This window comes from Phaethon lepturus, unplaced genomic scaffold (genome assembly GCF_000687285.1).
Source record: "Phaethon lepturus isolate BGI_N335 unplaced genomic scaffold, ASM68728v1 scaffold52875, whole genome shotgun sequence".
NCBI classification, from domain to species: Eukaryota; Metazoa; Chordata; class Aves; order Phaethontiformes; family Phaethontidae; genus Phaethon; species Phaethon lepturus.
The window spans coordinates 46,705-67,794 of NW_010543715.1; the positions used below are offsets into that span (position 1 = coordinate 46,705).

The 21,090-nt window shown below is 36.5% G+C and overlaps 1 protein-coding gene across 1 annotated transcript in view; it reads right to left on the reverse strand.

Moving 5' to 3' along the window:
- The window catches only part of FAF1 (Fas (TNFRSF6) associated factor 1), a 58,226-nt gene extending 38,362 nt beyond the window's left edge, over positions 1–19,864 (reverse strand). The window contains exons 1-5 of the mRNA XM_010288412.1: positions 19,766–19,864; positions 17,936–18,062; positions 16,929–16,992; positions 15,932–16,013; positions 6,331–6,485 (exon numbers count right to left, since the gene is read on the reverse strand). Coding sequence (XP_010286714.1) covers positions 6,331–6,485; positions 15,932–16,013; positions 16,929–16,992; positions 17,936–18,062; positions 19,766–19,861 — 524 coding nt within the window. The 5' untranslated portion in view covers positions 19,862–19,864. The remainder of the gene's footprint in view (positions 1–6,330; positions 6,486–15,931; positions 16,014–16,928; positions 16,993–17,935; positions 18,063–19,765) is intronic.
- Between the last annotated feature and the right edge of the window lie 1,226 nt (positions 19,865–21,090).

The window sequence follows — 21,090 nt, forward strand, 5'->3', positions numbered from 1 at the left end:
CAGGACCATATGAAGGTTGCAATAACAAATATCTACAAAAGGACAAGCTACAAGGAAAGGCTGAAGGAATCACAGTTGCTTAGTTTAAGAAAATTGCAGGGAAACATAATAGCACCATTTAAGTCCAAAGAATACAGCAGCAAAAAGGAAGAGAATACCTCATTGCCTAACGAGCAAACCAAGATATGACTGTCATTGATTGCTGAAGAGAAACTTCAGTTAAATATTCGTGTTGACTGCCTAAAGGGAGTGAAAGTCAATTACTGGAACTGTTTACGGAGAAATGCTGAGAAACCTCTCTCACGTCAAAGATGAGATTAGATAACCACTGGTCAGGAATGACACAGGTACAGCTGAACCTCCTGGCCAGGCACGGACTGAACGTTGTTATCTGCAGCTCTCCAAGACCCACAGTCAGAACAGTAACAAAAAGGAGAGGCGAGAGGTCAAAGCAGAATCATCCTAACCTAAAGGAAGAGGATGGGCATCTGCACTTCTGCAAGGATTCTTTGTCCCGATCAGGCATCCTGAAGTACCAATTCATTCACTGCGTTCAGCTGCATTTTGGTACAAACAATTCTGACTCTGCCAACCCAATTTATTCTGCTTTATTATTATTAGATGCATAGATGCAGATAAATTTCTCTATAGCTTCAATTCCATCCAGCATTAGACTTCACTGGTGCAGTTGTGGACTCCTATAGTTAGATGGACCTGTGAATGACTTCTTTCTCCTTCCTCAAAACAGTCCAACAAGTCTGTCTTGGCTACCTGTTCTTCTGCCTTCACCTCTTTTGCACAGGACACTACAGAGTTTTATTCTTTCACCTTTTCTGTTCAACAAGCTTAATAAACTAGGCTGTAGTGCAAGTACAGTGGGATAGAACTTGCTTTAGCATTTGGTTTTATAGTGGGGACCTAAAATACATGCTTACAAATGTAGCAGTTAATTTCTGTGGTTTTAATAATTTTATTTTCCGATGACCTTAAAGCATCTCTATAGGCATATAAAATGATGCACTGAAAACCTTTATCACATCAACAGAGAGACTACCTTCTATTTATAGTTGAATATTATGGAGACATCAATATCTTACTAATCCTGATGAGATTAAAATGCATTCTCTGTTGGTTTTTAGTTTTCCAAATTTGGACATTTTTAGACTACTAACATGAAATTACCTCGAAGCACATAAATATTTAAGCAGGGATGGTTTACCTTTTCTGGTGGGTGTATAATAAACAGTTTAACCACCATCTATATACAGGCTGTTTTGTTCTCCATCTAAAGAGACAATCACCTTTTATCCTTTTCCTTTTTTCTTCATTTCAGTGCTATTAGGAAACTATTCACAAGTGCAACCCCTAACAATACGATGCAGTAATTATGACTAGATGACAAAGAGATGTGAACAATTACTGAGCCCATTTTGAAACCCTATACTAATAAAGTCATTAGATGTTGCCCTTGCCATGAGCCTTCTAAAAGCTTCTGAAGTTACAAGAGCACACGGTATTGTTCGTTAGGACAATTGCTGCTGGCAGAATGCAAACCTTGAGTTAAACCATGCTGCAAATTGATCTTGACATTCTGTTAAGACCGCCACTAAAATCAAAAGCAAAGGAGAAAAGGAGAAAATGAGCGGGTGGGATGTAATCATGGAACAGAAGGGTTCCCTCCTCACCTTCTTTCCTCTTCCTCCTCAAAACAAACCATAGAGAAAATGACAAACTCGCCTGGTGTTTGAGAACCTTTATTTTTAAAACATTAATTAGACTTTTGACCTGTTTTTATTGACTGGCACTGTATTGCTATTAAAGTAAATTAAATAAAATATTGCAAAATACAATAGAAAAGGTTTTCACACTGTTCCGTGAAACCTGTTAAGGATTTAGTGCCTGAAGAACATGTCCAACAGTTTTGCAAGCAACATATGCAGAATCTACAATCACTCCTGAAAAGGCAGTGAGAAATTAACTCACCGAGTCCAGCTCTCCCAGACCCCACACCTGCAATATATTTGCTGAAGGATCAAATAGGATTGGGGAGCTGAAGTAATATGGTCAACTGGTCTTCATCCAGGCATGCATCATTCAGTAGGTTAGTATTAAGGGTCAGCAACTGTGAATATGGCTAATTACTTGATGACGGGAATTGCAGGTGAAGACAACCTGCTGCTGAGAAGCGCTCCAGTCCATTTAACTCTTTCCTAAGCTTAAGCAAAGTGAAAAACTATCATTTGAACATTACAACTAACAAGTACCTGTCATCAGAGCTGAGAAAAGTTGGCAACACCTTGAAATACAGTGCCAAAGGGCAACGATATCAAAAGCTAAAAAGCTGCTACCAACATTCAAGTCACTGTTTCATAGTTTTGGCATTGCTTTGCTTGGAAAACACTATGTATATTGGAAATATGTTAATATTATGCTTAATCTATGTTTGTAAATGCTGTGTGTACAAACCTAAGGGTATGTGTGCATGTGCAGGTATATATATATGTATACATATTCACCATATACCTGTCCTGGATACAAATATGTTCTATTAATGTGTATTAATGAATTAACAAAAATAGTTAGGCATGTGCTTGCATACGTATATATACACCTCCCATATGCACACACATAATTATATTAGAATAATGGTATTTAGTCAATTCTTGAAAGGCAGAAAGTGCCAGAAATAGAGCCGCTCATGTCTGGCTCTCCTGCTTATGTACCTCATAACCTCTCTGGAAACCCGAGGAATTGCTTAGCCCATGTGAGAGCCCAAAGCAGCTGGTGAGCGTGCTTGGAATAAAAAGGTGGGGCCAGAATTGTCAACACCACTGCTGTCAAGGACCACTACTACTGCCCTGACACCTCCTGTAAGTGTATTTCTGCTGTGTGGAGTGGCATGGTAGCAAATCTCCATAGCAAACAATGGAAAGGAAACAGTGATTTTTTTTTTTTTTTTTTAAGCTCGTGATTCACTCCAAATTGAGTGGAATACAACAAGAAAGGAAAAGATATACCTGTAGATTTGTGGGGTTTTTTTTCCTCCTTTGACCATGGACAACGTAAGTTACAAGAATATTCTAAACAGTTGCTCACTAAAGTCTAAACTATAGGTGATAAAGCTTTCATGTAGATACCTGAAATTTATAATTTATATATATTATAAATTTATAATACCTTAACAGTATTATAAAAACAGCATGTTCTTTTCCTAAATGAAGGCTAATTATTTTATTATATTATTTTGCGCCTTTTATTAAGATTTTTTAATTTTAGTAATGATAATGAAAAAATACATAATTTGCAGCACTTACCCAAAGTAATTGCTCCCTTTCCTGCAAACCTTATGTCAGAGGCAATTAAAAACTGTGGAAGCCAAAACAAAACATCTTCTTAACTGTATTAACTAGAGTTCTCCTTCAACTTGACAAAGGAACAGTTCTGGGTGGCTGTAGTCAGTAATTTTTAAAAATCTGACTCCCAAAGTCGTAATGCTTATGCTCTTGCACTACTGCTAACAGTTACTTTGGCGCTTGCACACAGCGTTACTTCTAGTCCTACCTACAGAACTCTCTTCATTCTGTTGCAATGGGTGTTGAAGAGCAAGACTGAGAGATTCCAGGTGAAAAGTGCTACTATACAGTAACAGGATTCAAAGCATGTCCCTACATCAGTGTCAGCTGAGAAATATATTAAAAATCAGTAAAAAATGACAAGATTTTGGAACGGGCTTTGTTCTACAGAGTTCAGGAGGGACCTCCATTTCATTAACGAGAAAGATGGAAACTATTATTAAGACTGTTTTTGGAACAGAATGACATCCATAGATGTCAGAAAGAGGACAGGAAAGAGCAAGAAAAAACCCAGAATATTCAAGATTTTTTGGCTTATATGAGCAAAGTATTTATAGCTGTTTGAATTCACTCATGCCATGCTACAGTACTGAAAACCTGACTTTTACTACTGCCATTGAGGTGTCCCTACTGATTGCTGTAAATTAAGTGAGCCTGACTCCTCTGCCTTCCCACCCTGGCTTTTTGACTAATGCAATTGTAACACCACAAGTAAGTTGCTCTTGGGCTACACCAGCATGCAAAAAGCAGTTCCTTCTGTTGTTGCCATTGTCTTCTCACCATTCAAACAAAAAGCTACATGCAACTGTATTCATAGGGATGCGGAACAGAATAGGCTCCAAGACCACTGTTGTTGTGTCACATAATGAAGGGCAGTAATTAAACAGAGGTACTGAGTATTTATTTATGGGAATGCCCAGTGCACTGGCACTTTCCAAAGGAAGAAGGAAGCACCATGCTCCTCTCTGAAGAAATCACAGTCTAAGTAGCAGGATGTGACAGTAAACACAACTGAGAAATTATGCTAATTCAAGCCAGCATGCCTTGTTTACCCCTTACTTTTTTTTGACCTCACTGTTACTATCACAGTTTCTTTGCTGTTAATAGAAAGCAAAAAATGAAGGCTTAAAATCCCTATCATACTGCACAATCGGTGACTAGGTTCATTGAGAATAGCTGTAAAGCCTTAAACAAGCCCTTTATTTTGTGTTTTAAGAAGTGTCATAAGGAGTTAATAGGACACAGCTGTACAGGCTCTTTCTAATAAGCAGCTTCTGTCGCTTTGGTCACCACAGGTGTCTCTGTAACCTGCAAACTCTTATTACTAGTGTATCAAAGTTGTGCTACTTAATAGATTTCTTTAGTAAAACACAACAAAGCAATTACATGGCTGTTGATCGTCAGTCATAAAAAAAAAATCCCTCAAACACAGTTTTTCAAAAGAAACTACACTGCAATTTTTTGTCATTGTAAAATAAAAGAAACTAGAGAATTAAATAGAAAAGCGAACAATAGAACAGCAGGTAGTCAACTGAACATAGCCACTACAGATGGTTTAGAAATAGTGTTTCCTTCTACACCAACTTGTGGGATAAAAGAAAAGGAGGAGGCTCCTTACTGCCCATGAATGGCAATACCAAAAGACTTAAGCAACTTTCCAGTATTTGGTCCCATGAAAGAATTTAGATGTTTCTTTTTCCTCTCTTTCTTCCTTTTAAAAAACTTTTTATCTGTTTTTGTGACTGCTTTTTTCATAATCTTTAACTCGTCTCTAGAATAATTTAAAGTAGGAATATAGCTGCTGATTCATCCATTGATGAAGTGCAGAAGGTTGAGTGAGGAATTCCTATGAAACGCAAGCGTCATTTAAAAAGCGTATTAGAAAAACAGATTGTTCTGTTCTCCATGCCCACTTTTAGTAAAGAAATATTAACTATAATTTACATATTTAAGAATAGGAATGCATGAATGCTCTATTCTAGCAAGCCACAAGAGAAAGAAACATGAATACGTACTTTTAATTGTTCAATAATCAATGGAATTGTGTAAAAAAGCAGCAACCTTATCCCAGTCTAAATGACTGTTGCATCTTTTGTTAAAAAGTTAGAATAACTCTCATTATAATAATATACGAAAGACATTATCCTGGCAAGCAGTCATCTTCTTTCGTAAAGGTGATGAAATAAGGTCGAAGTTAGAAAACCAAATACATCTGATTTCTAAATATAAGTATAATCATAAAATCATTATTTTCAACAGATTATTATCAACTGATAAATAACTGAAGAAGAGAGAGGTCTTAATATAAGCATAAGAAAATATGCTTATATTACACAAAATAGGTAGAAGGAGGTGGAATGTACGTTTTTTTAATTTATTTACTCATTAGCAAAATGATGGCCTAAGACATAGGATAGCTTTTATTATATTACAACCTGCCAAAATATCTGAACATTACCAAAGTAATGTAAGAAAACTGTAGTTCAAAAAAGTTCATATGATTTGCAAGCTTCTAATTTTTTGCATGTTGTTTTAAATATTGATTTATCACATTAATATTATTTTTTAAGTAAGATTTTCATTAACAGTAGTTATTATCCCAGACAGTTCTACTGCAGTTACACCTATGTACACACAATTAATCTCCCATAACATTATGGCACTGCAATGCAAAACTGTGAAGACACCTTCCTAGAACGATGTTTGCAAAATATCTCCCCAATCCCCAAAAAGGAAATAATTAAATAATTTCTTTGACTATTTTTTCCTGCACAGGAATAAGAAGCCACTTTGTATTGAAAACAAGGACGGTCCAATTCTCAGTGAATCAGCCAGCACAGCTTTGTTGATCAGCTAAGAATGAGCATGAAGTTTTTAGTTCAAATAGATACCGAGCAACAAAAGATTCGATACATAGAGATGACACAGAGATAAGGGTCTTCCTTGAGAGAAAAGCTGCTCCACTCACAGTCCTTACCTTGCTCTGTTTGCTTCTTTTGTCATGTCCCATGCCCAGGTTATGAAGTTCTGACTCAGATAAGAGACAATAGATTCAGCACAAAGCATTTGTGAGCAGAAGACGTTGGTTAATACACTTTCATCATGGTGGAGGTAGATAGCAAGAAGCTTTCTCTGAAAAGACACGAGAAAACATCAGTGAAAACTTCCTCAGGCTATTTAGTAATTTAAAATTACTTGTTGCAGATTTGTGTGCTAGTATGCCCTGTGGTGTTTATGGAGGTTGCCGAGTATCTCAACATGCAGACAGGGAAAAACCCTGTGGATTTCAAGCCAAATGGTCCATCCTTCCAAGTCTGTAAATCTTCTCAATGCTTCCTAGTATTTTATTCTGGGTACCAAAACGCGATAAGTTATTTGCTTAGAACATGAAAATTACAACATTTGAATGAAAAACAAAAACCTTATTAAACAGACTTAGCTTAAGAAATGAGTGAGCTTTTTTGACTTGCTGCCCAATAAAGATAACATTTGGAACAATTCCCTGAGCCAGGAACACAGCTCTTGATACAACAGCATCTACAATACAAAACAATTATAAACAACCTGAAAAAATGACAGTGTATTGTTATGACCCCACCTGTAGCCAAAAAAAGAAGAAAATGAGTATGTAACAATACAGCTGCTTACAGTCCCAAAGCCTGCGACGCTACGTGCTGGACGTTTTGGCAGCTCTCCATCCAGCCGTATGATGTGGGGAGGCCCACAGCACGTTGGCCTCTCACCTACTTCGTAAGTCGATGTGTAGCTGGTCAAAAGGCCACGTGGCAGCCCAGCTGGCTACATGTCTCAGAGCTGAGGAGCCAGATAGCCACCCCAGCACCGCGAATGCGTAAGACGCAAGGGAAGGGGTACGGGAGACCTGGATCAAATCCCACACTGAGTTTGAGAGTGCTGATATATCTCATCATAGTGACCATGTTAGCAAAGACAAGATGTTGAGGATGGTGTTCGTGGCCTCTTGAAACAAAATATTCTGTGCCATGTTCTTCTGAAACCCTATCAAGTAATATTTGAGCTTCACTGCCAGCAGCACAGAGCTGTGCTGTGTCCCCATGATAATCTCAGACCACCTTTTGGAAAGCGAGTCTATGTATACATAAAGATAGAAAGCAGACTGAAAAAAACATAAAGGAACTATGAGTTAGTTAAAGACCGTGATCCTATATCTGGTATTCAATGAATTATAAATACCATTCAGAAAATTACAACTTTCCATTTCCCCATACCCATATACGCCACTTACTTTATTTTAAAATCCTACTTGAACATATTTGCTGAGACAATACGGTAAATACTATTTTCAGACTTTTATTTAAAGTAATTTCAAATCTTTTCATCGGAAGTAACACTGAACACTAGATATTGATGTGTATTGATAGAGCAAGACATGGGACCCAATTTTGAGGTAAGCTGTCTCTGTAAAAAACCTGTATGGCTATATGGCTATACCTCATATGCTGGCTTTGGACATAACTTAATGACTTTTTATAAAAAGAAGAATACATTTGAACATTAGACTTTGGGAAAAGGATTAGTAATTTGCATTAATGTTTGTCTAATTTAGTTTAAATGTTTTTCAGAACCACATACATATGTACCAGGAAGGACCATTAATAAGCCCAACATGCAGAGATCCATATAAGTGCAGCCAACAGTGTTGACTGAAACTAAACTTGAAAATCCAGGGCACTGATGCACAATATCAAGCAATAAAACAGCATTTCTGTGGTGATGTTTAATTTAAAAAGAAGAAAGAGGCAGGGGAAGATCAGGCACTGTCTGTTTTTGAGGATCAGCCATTCTGCATTTCAAAGCGTCGATCCCTGCAATATCCAGGTTACTGTGCTAGAATCTCAACTATTATATAGCAGTTGTAAGAGAGGGAGGGCAAAGATGTGTTTACTCAGTGATTAGGGCCTTAGAATAAGCCTCTAGCTCCTAGAGAGACAGCTCACCACTTATTCATTTGGGCCAATTCACAAAGCCTAGAAAGATTAAACATCCATGCTGAGAAGACAAGCGAATGCAGACGGTGAAAAAGAAATAAAAATTCTTTAAAAACTCTGAGATGACTTCATTATTTTTTCCACAAGGAAACTTTAGGAAAGTGTTTAGTTAGAGAAAAACCCACATTGACCTCTCTCTAAACCCTTAATCTTTCCTTTGTGGTGGCACTGCTTTGTGGTAAGCGGATGGCTTTGCTCTCCTCTTTTCACTGGGAGCGGATAGAAAAAAAGGCTCTTGAGAAACACTTTTACTTCCAAAGAAACAACCCCATGAAACTGTTAAATATGAGATTCCATACAACGGAATGTTTCAAAATATGCACAGTTTTAGGCTTAAAGGTTTAGGGACAAATTTTAGTAAACAAAACAGGCACATACACAATAGACGTTTACACTGAGCTACTTTACAAGTGAAGGTAATTTTTGTTGCATCAAACCTCACCGTGCAAAGACTAAACTCCATCAAATATAAAAGACTGTACTTGTGTCTGATAATTCATCCAAAATGTTAAGGTCAGGCATAGGCATACTGCTAGGACAAATGAAAAGAGGTAGCAGGAGGAACTGAAGTGCTGAAACATTAGTTTGAAAAATCTTAGTGGAAGCCAGGGATATTTTTTCCTTAGAAAAATGCATTATTACAAAAGGGTCACAGCTTGGAGTTTGTTGTTGCTGTTGTTGTGTGGCTTGGGTTTTTTTTTTTGTTTTTTTTTGGTTTTTTTGTGTGTGTGTGTGTTTTTTTTTTTTCTTCTCCCCCCACCCCATGGTAGTATATATTTATAAGCAGGTTTTTGTTGTTTTTATTTCAAGCCTTTGAAAAAATCAGAATTCTAGGATTCTATGATGACTAATACTGGGAATTTTTAGTCAATACTAATAAAATAGGCCTACTAAACTGCTGAACAGTCTTGACTTCCATAAAAGAAGCCTACTAATGAAGAACTAGTCTGTTGCGTGTTGGATTTCTCAAAAATACAATAACTTGGGGGTTATATACTTAGCATAAAATTTAAACCAAGAAAACAGATCCAATGGGGAAGAACTTTTGCTAGCCCCTATGAAGGTATGAGATACTGAAGGGCAACGAAGCTGGTGAGGGGTCTGGAGAACAAGTCTAATGAGGAACAGCTGAGGGAACTGGGGTTGTTCAGTCTGGAGGCTGAGGGGAGACCTTATTGCTCTCTACAACTACCTGAAAGGGCATTGTGGTGAGGTGGGTGTTGGTCTCTTCTCTCAAGTAACTAGTGATAGGATGAGAGGAAATGGCCTCAAGGTGCGACTGGGGAGGTTTAGATTGGATATTAGGAAAAATTTCTTTACGGAGAGAGTGGTCAAGCATTGGAACAGGCTGCCCAGGGAGGTGGTGGAGTCACCATCACTGGAAGTGTTCAAAAAAACATGTAGACGTGGCACTTCGGGACATGGTTTAGTGGGCTTGGTGGTGTTGGGTTGATGGTTGGACTTGATGATCTTAAAGGTCTTTTCCAACCTTAATGATTCTGTGAAAGGGTTCTAAATACTGAATAGCTGTTGGACTTCCAAAAGCCTTAGGACTTCAGGAACTTAAGTCATTAAGAGGTGTAGTTTTCAGAGTATGTGGATGCTGAAGATCAGGCAGTCATACACTGGAATTTTCAGTAGGGGCCTGGATTTACAGACAGACTCTAAGACAGAGTCTAAGTCTCATCAATGTCAGTAAGACATAAGGTCCTAAAAGCTTGAAGTTTAAGCTCCAGGTTTCATTTTATTTCAGAGGAAAAAGGGCCACGAGAAAGAGGCATTAACTGTTTTCAGCATCTTGGTTATCTAAATACCTTAAAAAATCCAGACCTCAACCTTTTTTTCCTACAACCTGTGTTGCATTCGGACTGCATGAGACTCAGTCAGCCAGCCATGCCTCTGCTCCCTTGCCTCACGCCCGCCACTGTGTATTCGCAGTGAAGCGCTGCAGCCCTCTCTTGCCTGATTTTGATCTGTTGATGGAATATGTCTGGTACACGGCACCCTGGAAGGAAACGCGGGCTGTAGACGGACACTACTGCAGCAGGGCAGACCCGAGAGGCACGGTCCTCCCAGCTGTAGCCTTGTACCGTGAAACCTCTCTGCCACATCATCCAAAGCACAGCAGCCTCCTGCCACATAAACTGATGCACCTGACCAAGAGATCTAACATGCATGTACATGCCCACACGTAAGACAAACATGTTAAAGATGTGTCCTATGTACCAAAACGGCTATGTCCCATCCACTTGGGCACTTTTGCATTTTGGAGCTTGAGAAAAGTTAATGCACTTTGTACAGAATTAGAAGAAATGAAGGAAAAGATGTCACTGAGGCAGAAAGAAACATAGATCTTCATGAGATTGAGAGACTGAATTGATAATCACTAGGTAATGGGACAGCCAAGCTTCTCAGCCTGTTCCTGATAATGTGAACAACTTTCACACCTCAGAAGAATATGAACTTTAATAAGATTAACAAAGCAGTCATGAGGGTCAGCAAAACCACACACCTGCATGGTTATTTTTGAATCTCATGTTTACAAGTTCCAAGTAATGACTGAGACAAAAAATGTTCGCAATGTAGCATCTGCTAGAGGCATGAATGTTCTTTCAAGCTGGTAGGCTAACAAATCAAGATCTTAATTTTTCCTTTAGGTTTTATGTAGAGAGCGCTAATTCAAATGAACAAAGGGACATATTTGCACATCTTTAAGCCTTTGAACTGTACAATCTGATGCACCTGTCTAAGCTGATCTTGGAGATCATGAGCCGCCTTCTTGGACACAGCTACCCTACCACGCACAATCCTTTTTTCCCTAAGCAGGATGCAAACCCCTAACACCAAGGCAATACAACTTTGAGTTTACTCCACTTCGAAAAAGGATCAAAGCAGGAATAGGGCAGATGGATATTCATAGGAGCCTTGTCTGTGTATTTCACACAACAGAACAAAACCTGTTGAAGATAAGCATTACTAAATTCCCCTGCACCAGTCGAAAGAAAGGAGACAGACACCAAAGACAGAGAGACAAGGAGCACTAACCAGCCTCCAGCCTCGTAGAAAAGGATCTGAACTAAACCGTACTCCACAGGTTCCTAAGTGGGAGTGAGATGATCCCTGTAATCTTCTGATCTGGTCTGTTATATTATACATGGCATAAGACATCCCTAAACTAATTCCTAATTTAATCTTTCAGTAATTTTATCTTTTAGTAAAACAACTAGCCTCAAAAAATAATCTGTGACAGAGAATCCATATGAACTATTCTAAGCTGTTCAAATGGTTAACCACTCTCCCAGGAAAAGTGTGTTTTATTTCAAGCCTGATTTAGCTTACATTCATCTTCAAACTATTTGATCCTGTTGTATCTCTATTTCAATCAATGGAATTTGTAGCAATATCTTACATAATGCAAAGAACATCCAGTAATTAAAACCAAACTCAAGTAAGATCTATAAATCATAGGCTTTGAAAGAGGAGGAAATGTAGAGTGTGGCACAGAATTTAAAAAAAATTCCATTATTTAATATCAAGTACAGAGGATGCTGAAGAGAGACCCAAACGCAGGACTAACCTTTCAGGTAGATTAGCTTAGATTAGAAACTTTCAGGTAGATTAGCATTCAGGTTATTTATGTTTAATTGGAATATATAAAGTAGTAATTTCTCCATCTAGGACCCTTAGACAGCTCAACTACAGATGCATTTTCAAAGCACACCTAGGATACACAATATGATCAAGTCCCTTACAAAATATGTAGGAGCAGCATTTTGACTTGATTTGAAATGTGCCCGGAGTCAAAGTAAAAGGTGACGGTGAAGCTGTACTCCTCAACATCACTGCAATATTTAGGGAATAAGTGGGGGGAAAAAAGATGAGAGACTAAACCAAAAAGCTGTGCTGCAACTGGGATTCAGAACCTCTCTCTACACGAGGCAGTATCTAAAAGACAGACTTCAAATTTCTCTTCTGAGACGAGAAGACTGGAGAGCAGTCAATGCTGTTTCTATAATGTTCTCTAACAGAAATCAGAATAATTATCTCTGTGAATCTTTTTTCTGCATTAAGTGCAGCATGAACTAAAATAATGAGGGACAGTTTTCTGAGTTACACAGATAAAAATGCTTCTACAGAAAGCCCCGTATGAAGGAATATTCTGCTGCCACTAAATTGAATTGACAGAATTCAAGGAGAAGAAAAACATGGTTCCTTTTCAATATGCAGGAATATATATTGAGGTTGACAATACCAATCTGTGCTAAGAGAGATGTTTCACATATTTATTAAAAGTCAATGGACAGAAAGGTTGAGAGAGGAGCAGGAGGTGATCTGACAGAGGTATATAACGATAAGAGCTCCTGAAAAGGTAAAAGGGATGTCTTTATTCTTTCTCATAATCAAAGAGTAGCAACCACCTATAAAAATGAAAAGGCAAACAAGCTCCAATAAAAGGAAATACTTTAGTATTATTCAAGTAAGTAGCTCAATGAGATTCAATATAGCAATTAATAACAGTAACACTGCAAGTTAGGATAAATCCCCTGATGTTTCAGAACACAGGGCACCCACAAACTGCTTTCAGTCACAGAGAAACCTCCCCAAACATCTTTTTTAAAACTGTCCATTACAAGACTTCTTCCATGGCATCTGGTTTAGGTCTTTCTATGATAGTGTAGCTACTTCAGCAAAAGTTTGTTCTCCGTGAAGTAATAGAACAGAGAAATGCTTCTTTCCAATTGGCACAACAAGAAGAGGAAGAATTTCACAAAAGAAGAACGTATGTATGAATTTAATAAACCTGTCTCTCTTTCTCTTCCTGACCCAATTAAAACAAATTAATAATGAAATTATTTTCTTGTGTTGTATATACAGTGAGGCTTGGAAATGAACACACAAAGCCCTGATGAGGCTGCAGCAGGTAACTGAGGATTTCATTGCCAAGGACACCTGTGTTGGAGGGAAAGCTCTACATCTTGGCTATTGTATTTTTGGGCTAAAGAGATATATATGTTTTAAAGTAGAGCTACATTTGACCTCATTCCATCTCTCCTACTTAGAACTGGCACAATCATGGTAGCAGTTGCTCTAAATGAAAAAAAGATACACATCATGCATGTTAATCTTGACTATCTAAAGACTCGAATTGAAAAACTACAATAATAAAAGCTAAACAAAACACAAGTAACAGGCAAACACCTAAACTTTTTTACAAGGTATTTCCTTCTCAAGTAACATTTTCCTTAGCAGCTATGAATTATCATCCCTTCCAACACAAAAAACCGAAAGACACTAAGACTTAACAGAATAACATCTATTCTCTTAAAAATAATTTTAACCTATAACTTGTGTTTAAAACACATGTGCTGACATAAGTTACTTTTCTTAAAATAACCCAAACTAAAATATTCCTGCAAAAAGGCTTCAAGTTCATATATACTGGGATTTTTTGGAGGGAAAAAATATCCACAATATAGATGAAAAATGTAGCTGATGGCTGTCGCACTAGGCCTGAACTGTAGAGTGCACCTTCTGCTCTGGACAGTGTTGAGAATTTGTCAAGAAAAGGCTAAGATCTCTGAGCACTCAAGATGCCAAGTGCTCTCAAATTAAATCAGTTTGAAGCGGTTTTCATTAAGATGGATTGAGTGTGGCATCGTGAGAAACACTCTATCAAATGTAGTGTTTTACTTAGTGATTAAGTATATACCAGTTGATGAAGCTACCCAAATCCTTCGTAATCCCACCACTCCAATAAACATTTAATGAGTATATAAGTTCAAAAAGCCTAGCAGAGGATTTAAACCTTCAATCTTGTTTTTATTTACTCTTGGAACTCAATTTCTCACTTCAAGTGAAGAATGCTGGTGCCTGAAGCTCATCTGTTGCCCTGGTAAAATTAAGTGCCCTCCACAGTACAAATTAGAAGACAAGACATACAGGTTGCAATTTCTCCTAAGCTTTTTTTCTTATACTGATATACATATTGAATTATTTTATGAAATGCAATTATAAAAAGATAAAATAATGTATCCTTTTCCTCAATTATGAATTCCAGGAGGCAGTACTGAAAAAACTTGTTTGTAACAGGAAAAACACAGTAAAAATAAATGGTATATATACATTCTCAAACCTTTGTTTTAAATCAGAATGTACAATGAAAATAATGTCATTCCACAGGGTAGTTGGGGGGAAGGGCTTTCAAAAATTAAAGCAATATTTGAAGGAAAAAAATTAAAGAAAAAAGCCACAAAAATAATACTTTCCTAAGCGTGTGACTTTATGCTGATGAGGATTTGCCCTGACTACCTTGCAAAATATTAGAAATGTAAGGCGATATGAATTTCAGATGTGCTATGTAAGTAGCATATGAAGTACTTGGAGTATTAAAAAACCCTAAATAACTGCACTACATTGATATCACATTTACAGGTATAAAAAAATATTTGTGGAAGCTCCTAATGGGCTCTCATCCATTATTGTAGTGATGCATTGTCAACCATTACTGATGAAATGACACAAAGTAAACTTCCTAACTCCAACACTTTTCTTGTTGAAATAATAATTTTCTTTTAAACATGCATTTTAATGAGTTATTATGAATTAATACTTTGCCACTGAATTATTCTGTACCCATTTATGCTCTGAAATCTGCACAGACATGAAAATATCCGTGAAACTTAGAATGTGAGAAAACTATCTGTGCACACAACATGCTAAGTATGTGTTAACTTAAGCTGTACAGTGTAGATTCATAACACTGCACACTTATCATAACAGCCCCTAATATAACATAGCTGTTCCTTCCAATATGAATAACTACAGGAAGCCAAAACATTCTTCATTTTAAAATTAAATATCTACCAAGACAACAAAAAGTAAATTTAAACAGCATGATTTTCTTGTTTGTGTTTCAGCTTAATTACACAGGGGTTTGGGTTTCTCCTTAGCGAATTCAAGTCACCAAAACTTAAATAAACTATCCCAATTCTAATTTTATTAAAATACTGATTTTAAAAGTGTGCATGGAATAACAGAAACTTGAGATGTCTGGTTGGATGTACAGAAAAATTAAATAACCAAACTTTAGTACTGGAATTTACTTGGCAGATAAAGGCTGTACAAAGGGAAAAAAGTGCACTGTATTTCAGAGACCTTTCAATTTAAATTTACAATTTCATTAGCCATCCTTCAAAGGAGTTACCAACATGCAACGTTGAACTTGTTAACCACAAGACTCGCAGCCAGTGTTATGTGGTGCTAGGACACCATTATTTCAGGAAGAAAAGCCGGGGGAGAAGCTTTCATGACCAAGGGACTCCAATAAAAATACAGCGTGAATGATTAGAAAGCATGAGTTATTCAGTGTAATTTCAACAACAGCCAAGATAAGTATGTTCGTTAGTCAGCTAAATGAGTATAACTCTTTGCAAACAATAAAACGAAGATAACTCAAAAATACAGCTTACCTTTTTTAAAATAAAAATGAAACGTTTACAGTGATTTCCATTTTCCCCCATATTAAATACGGTAATTTCAGTACACACTTACATCTCTAGCTTTCCCATAGAAGGCTTCTTGAAAAGCAGCCTCTAATGATCCAATAAAATAAACAGGATGGCAGTCACCATATCTAGTTGAGATAAAATTTCAAATTAATTAAAAAAGAATCACAAAAATAAGTAACTTCAGTATTCTACCTCTTCATATATTCTATAAATGCATTGGCTAAATCTTTAGAAAGATGAAGTACTACAGTTCTAAAGTATTTCCCTTATGTCCTTTAAAAGCCATCTGTCTCCCAACATTCAAAAGCTCAAAGTAACTAACTGCCACCTTACAAATTTTCGTACACCTGACGTTCTATATAATTTTTTAGTCATAACTTATTTCCTCTCTTTATTCTTAAAGGTTAATCGAAGGCTATCCTTGTATTACACATTAATACATCTCACATATATAAATGAACATTTCATCAGAGAGGAGTGAAAACAGAAGGCATATAAACTTTGCGTTACTTTGCAGTACATTAGTTTGCAGCTTCTACCTATTGATGAAACATGGCGACTGTTTAACAATGCACGATCTGGTCGCATAAAGCTTAAAAAAAAAAAAGCAGCATTTTTATATTTTTTAAAGTAGAGATTCATCCAACCACTTCATTATTGTGAAAACTCTTGTTGCAAGTCTGTATATATTTTTCAATATTAATAAGTTTCAGATTTTCTGTTCCTGTATATCATATTAAAATTACTATACATAATCAGAGTCTTTAACATCCTTCTGGACCCTTACATAATTAAGTAATTATATTAATTAGTGACAAATTAAATGAGGCAAGAATCTGTCACTCTAACTTGGTCTGAGAAATAATTTTAGTTCAGAAATAGTTCTAACAAAGTTAAGCTTAAAATAAATTAGATTAAGATGCCTAAGTATGCTATGAACCCACAAGAAAATATGTCCATTTGGTTTATTTTTATTTTCATTATTTACTAAATTTTACTTGGTTTGTTCAAGAATTGCACAGTTAACAGGCTAAGCTTACCTTGAAGAAAACTCAGCCGTAAATTGTAATAAGGCATCTCCTTCATTTTCAGCGTTTTCTGGCACTTCAAAAAAAAAAAAAAAAAGAAAGAAAAATACAAGTTAAATGCAACCTTATGGAAACAGATTTTAATACGCGAACTCACTTGCTTATAGATTTTTTTTTTTTTTTAAATGTTGACAGCTTACTGAGGTGGTTACCAAGCAACCATATAAATTTAATGAAAGACTATCAACTATGAACCTTTGGTAAGACATGAAATTTCCAGACACTCTCATGAATATATTCAGGCTTTCCAAACAGTAAAATCCTCATGGCCAGTGCAATGTGATCTATCACATGTTCAGAGTTAACACTCTGGACTTACTTTAATATATTAAAATGAAAGGACTGTCTTGAAAGGCTTGATCCACTATATTTTCTTTTTTTTTTTTTAACTTCCTATACGTAATATTTAAAAGTTTTCCATGTTATTACATATTTTTCTGTCAAAAAACTTCTAAGGTAACACTAATGCAAGCCTAAAGTAAATAAAGAGTATATAGAATTGCATATAGGAGGTAATTGACTGCTCCTGCTCAATCCTTTTCATAAATCAAGGGCAAATAATCACTGAAAAACTTATTTAATGTAAATGACTAAAAATATTCATCACTACAAGATGCTGAAGTGAAAATCTACAGATTTTTCAAAACAGGAAAGCAGAAATCTAGTTATCTACAGGTACATTTGGTTAGAGATTCTAATTTCTCAGAGTTAAATTAATATTCTTCAACTATAAGCTAAAATCGTAAGGTTAAGAAACTTCCTCCATGGGGAGACGCTTTCATAGTTGCCAGTTATGTTTCCAGTACTTTCATTTGATACATCCATCAGACATGAGACTCAATTCTAACACTCCTATCAAAAGATACTTTCCTGTTTCTTACTATGCAGACCCATCACACCTCTGCATTCACTAGTGCTGTACAATCGCCAGTTAATTGTAAATAACTGTCAACTCTTACTCATTGGCGATTTCCTCAAGGCAGATGATGCTACTCCAAACATTTCTCCATCATCAACTCCAAACTCTGTAGCATCTTCAAAGTCATCTCCGTCACTGTCACTAACCATATGAACATCAGTGCATTGCTATATAAAAACAAAACCCAAAATCCACCGTAAGCCTCTATTACAGATACCATCTTCAGTGAAATATGAAACACACACATACTGAAAAATACTTGGGCATTCCTATAAAAACACTTGACATGCTGCATTTTGTTTTACTATTTTATACAACATTACCAGATTGCTTTTGATAAAAAAGATCTACTTTTTACCAGAAGTTTGGTTGACATGGCAATATTATGTGACAGAATGCATTATTAAATAACTAAGGAGCTGGCTCTGTACACACATAGTTGAGCAAATGGTACCTAAAGTTAATGCTGTTTTCCATCTAAAGGTACTACAGCTGGTTTAACTGCATAAGAAAAAAGTGAGAAGAGCGACACAATCTGTCACTAATTTTAGACATCCAGATGAAATCTACTGTAACAATACTTGCACGGTGGGGGACAGTCCTTGGAAAGGTACCCATCTATTGTATTGCAATCTCTTCCATGCAAATTTAGCACCTGTAGTCCTCACTTGGCACACCAGACTATTGCGTGTTGAATAACAGGCTGATTTCTTTAGCATATCAGTATAAAGGAGAAAGATCAACATTTTTCTGCAAGGAGCTAAGGTCCCACCTGTGCCTCCATGTCCCACTGTCAGACCTTTTGGATTTAATGTCCTCTGAAACATAAAACAGCTCAGAAAATTTTGGTTTTAACTATTCCATGTTAACTTGCCTCTAAACCGACTTCTTTTCATGAACAACTATTCCAGCTCCACTTGACCTAGGAGTTACAGTGATAGTACACTACAGAAAATTTACATGACTCTGAAGGTGCAACAAAGCGTATTATGGAATGAGAGGCTTCAGCTCGAGCATGCAAGAGACCAAGAGAGGAGCAAAGAGCTCCAAACATGCTGGATCTCTCCCTACAACAGCTACACATTAAGAACTTCAAATAAAGAACGTTTTCTGAATGAAAAAATCTACAAGAAAATTCTACAAGTTGGACAAATAGATAATTTTGAAAGAATGAAGTAAAGAAGCAATGACACAGTTATGCTGTGTATCCCAGAGAAAACAATAACCACCTATTTAACCTGCTAAGAGGTTCAGGTATAGCTAGAACAATATTGTCTCACCACCCTCTGATTTTTAACAGCTATCCAACAGCATATATCCAGGCTTGCATCCTGACTGTACCTCACAGCTTGCCAACTCAAATGAGCTGAACAGACTGAAACACACCCTTTCTGTGCAGCAAGATAAACCTTATGTGCTAAAGTTCTCTAAATAAAATGGTAAGAAAAGTGTGTGGAAAATGGGAAACTGATTATATTAAATTCATTTTGAGGAAGGACAAAGGCATTAGAAATTTTAACCCAAACTATTAATAGTTAGAAACAACAAAATGAGAGTTTATACAGTCTGCAAACATCTCTTTCTGCTAGTCCTAAAAATATATGTTTTCATATAACAGCCTTCTGTTTAATTTGGAGTATTTTTCAATGCTTACTGTGACTTGCTTAATTTGTTTTTCCTCTTTTTCTTCAAAGACTCATTTACCTAGTTCCTTACTTTGTCACAATTATGTGTTACAGGAATTGTAAAGTGATTCTTTTAAAATGCAATTCTACTGATGTATTTGACAATAGAAGAGACTGTGACCACGGCAAAATGAGCTTTCCCTGGTTATTCCTAGAGTATACTTGTTAAATAAAGATGATCTTACCTCCTCTGACTGTTCCCTTGTTTGTACAGGTGAAGACCTTCTTCCAACTGTAAGTCGATGGCAAGGAAAAGTCAGTCCCGAAACAGCTAGAGTCATCTACAAACAAAGCAACGATCATTTATTAAAGCTATAGTCTCAACTGAGGATTGTGGTTTTTTAAGGGTGCTTTGAGATTCAAACTGAAGACTGCACTGCAGAAGGCCAAGTTAATTATACAAACGTAAAGAAAGAAGCCTGAACAACTAAAATGATTGCTTAAGTAAAAACATTCAAAGAAACAACAACTGAGTTGTACAGGTAGGTACGTATGCACAGAGTATCAAAACAAACTAAATGGAATTGGAAACTCAAAACTGTCTTGAATTGTTATTTTAAACCATTATTTGTACATGATAACTTTTACAGTGGTATGCCTTTATGAAGTAAGTGTAATTTTTTCCTTCCTCATCGATAAGCAAATGTTAAAGTGAAGATGATAGGTACTCATACAACTAGTTAAAAACATTTAAATCATCTTGGGAAAAAAAGAAATCTTGAAAGAGCAGTTTATTGCCAGACATTGTAAAAGACATAATCAGAGTGGCTACTTAAAAAATATATTTAATTTCCATCTTGGTCATTATTAATGTCAAAGGCACATGCCACATTTCTCATATGGAAAAGGATACACACAAACACAGCAATGCTGGTGAAATTGCAGTCAGCATAGACAAGAGAGATGTTCATTTACCAGTCCCAACAGAAACAGCACTTCTGCTGTATGCCTAAACCTCAACTTTTCAAAATTAGTAAGACTGCAAGTGGAAAAAAGGTAGCATAATTTGAAAAAAAAATTACTAGATGCCTACAGAGACACAACAATAGTATCTGAAGATCTGATCTTACACTGCATTTTAGAATGTACTAATCAATATGACTAAAAATGCAAATTATCCACTCTTCTATGATCAGAACCCTCTGTGCTGTCCTTGCCATTTCAAGCACCCTTCACGCACTTCTTTACATGGCGTAAGCGTACACCCGGCCTTCTGCCCTCTTCTGGAAAGTGCATCAGTCCTGGGCAAGTGAGGTTGATAACCACAATTAAAATCTTTCAGAAGCACCAAAGCCCTATCTTAATAACAACGCGGGATAAATTTACAATGTGAATAGCTCTTAAATGAAGATAGTGAATTTATTTTGGCAACAAATCCAGTTCTTGCAGAATCTGGACCTGACAAAATATTTGATGCTGTACAATTCTTAGCAATGTGGATAAAGATAGTCCTGGCTGTATGTTGAAAATATTGTTTCTAATGGTTTTTGCAGAAGAAGCAGAGGACAGA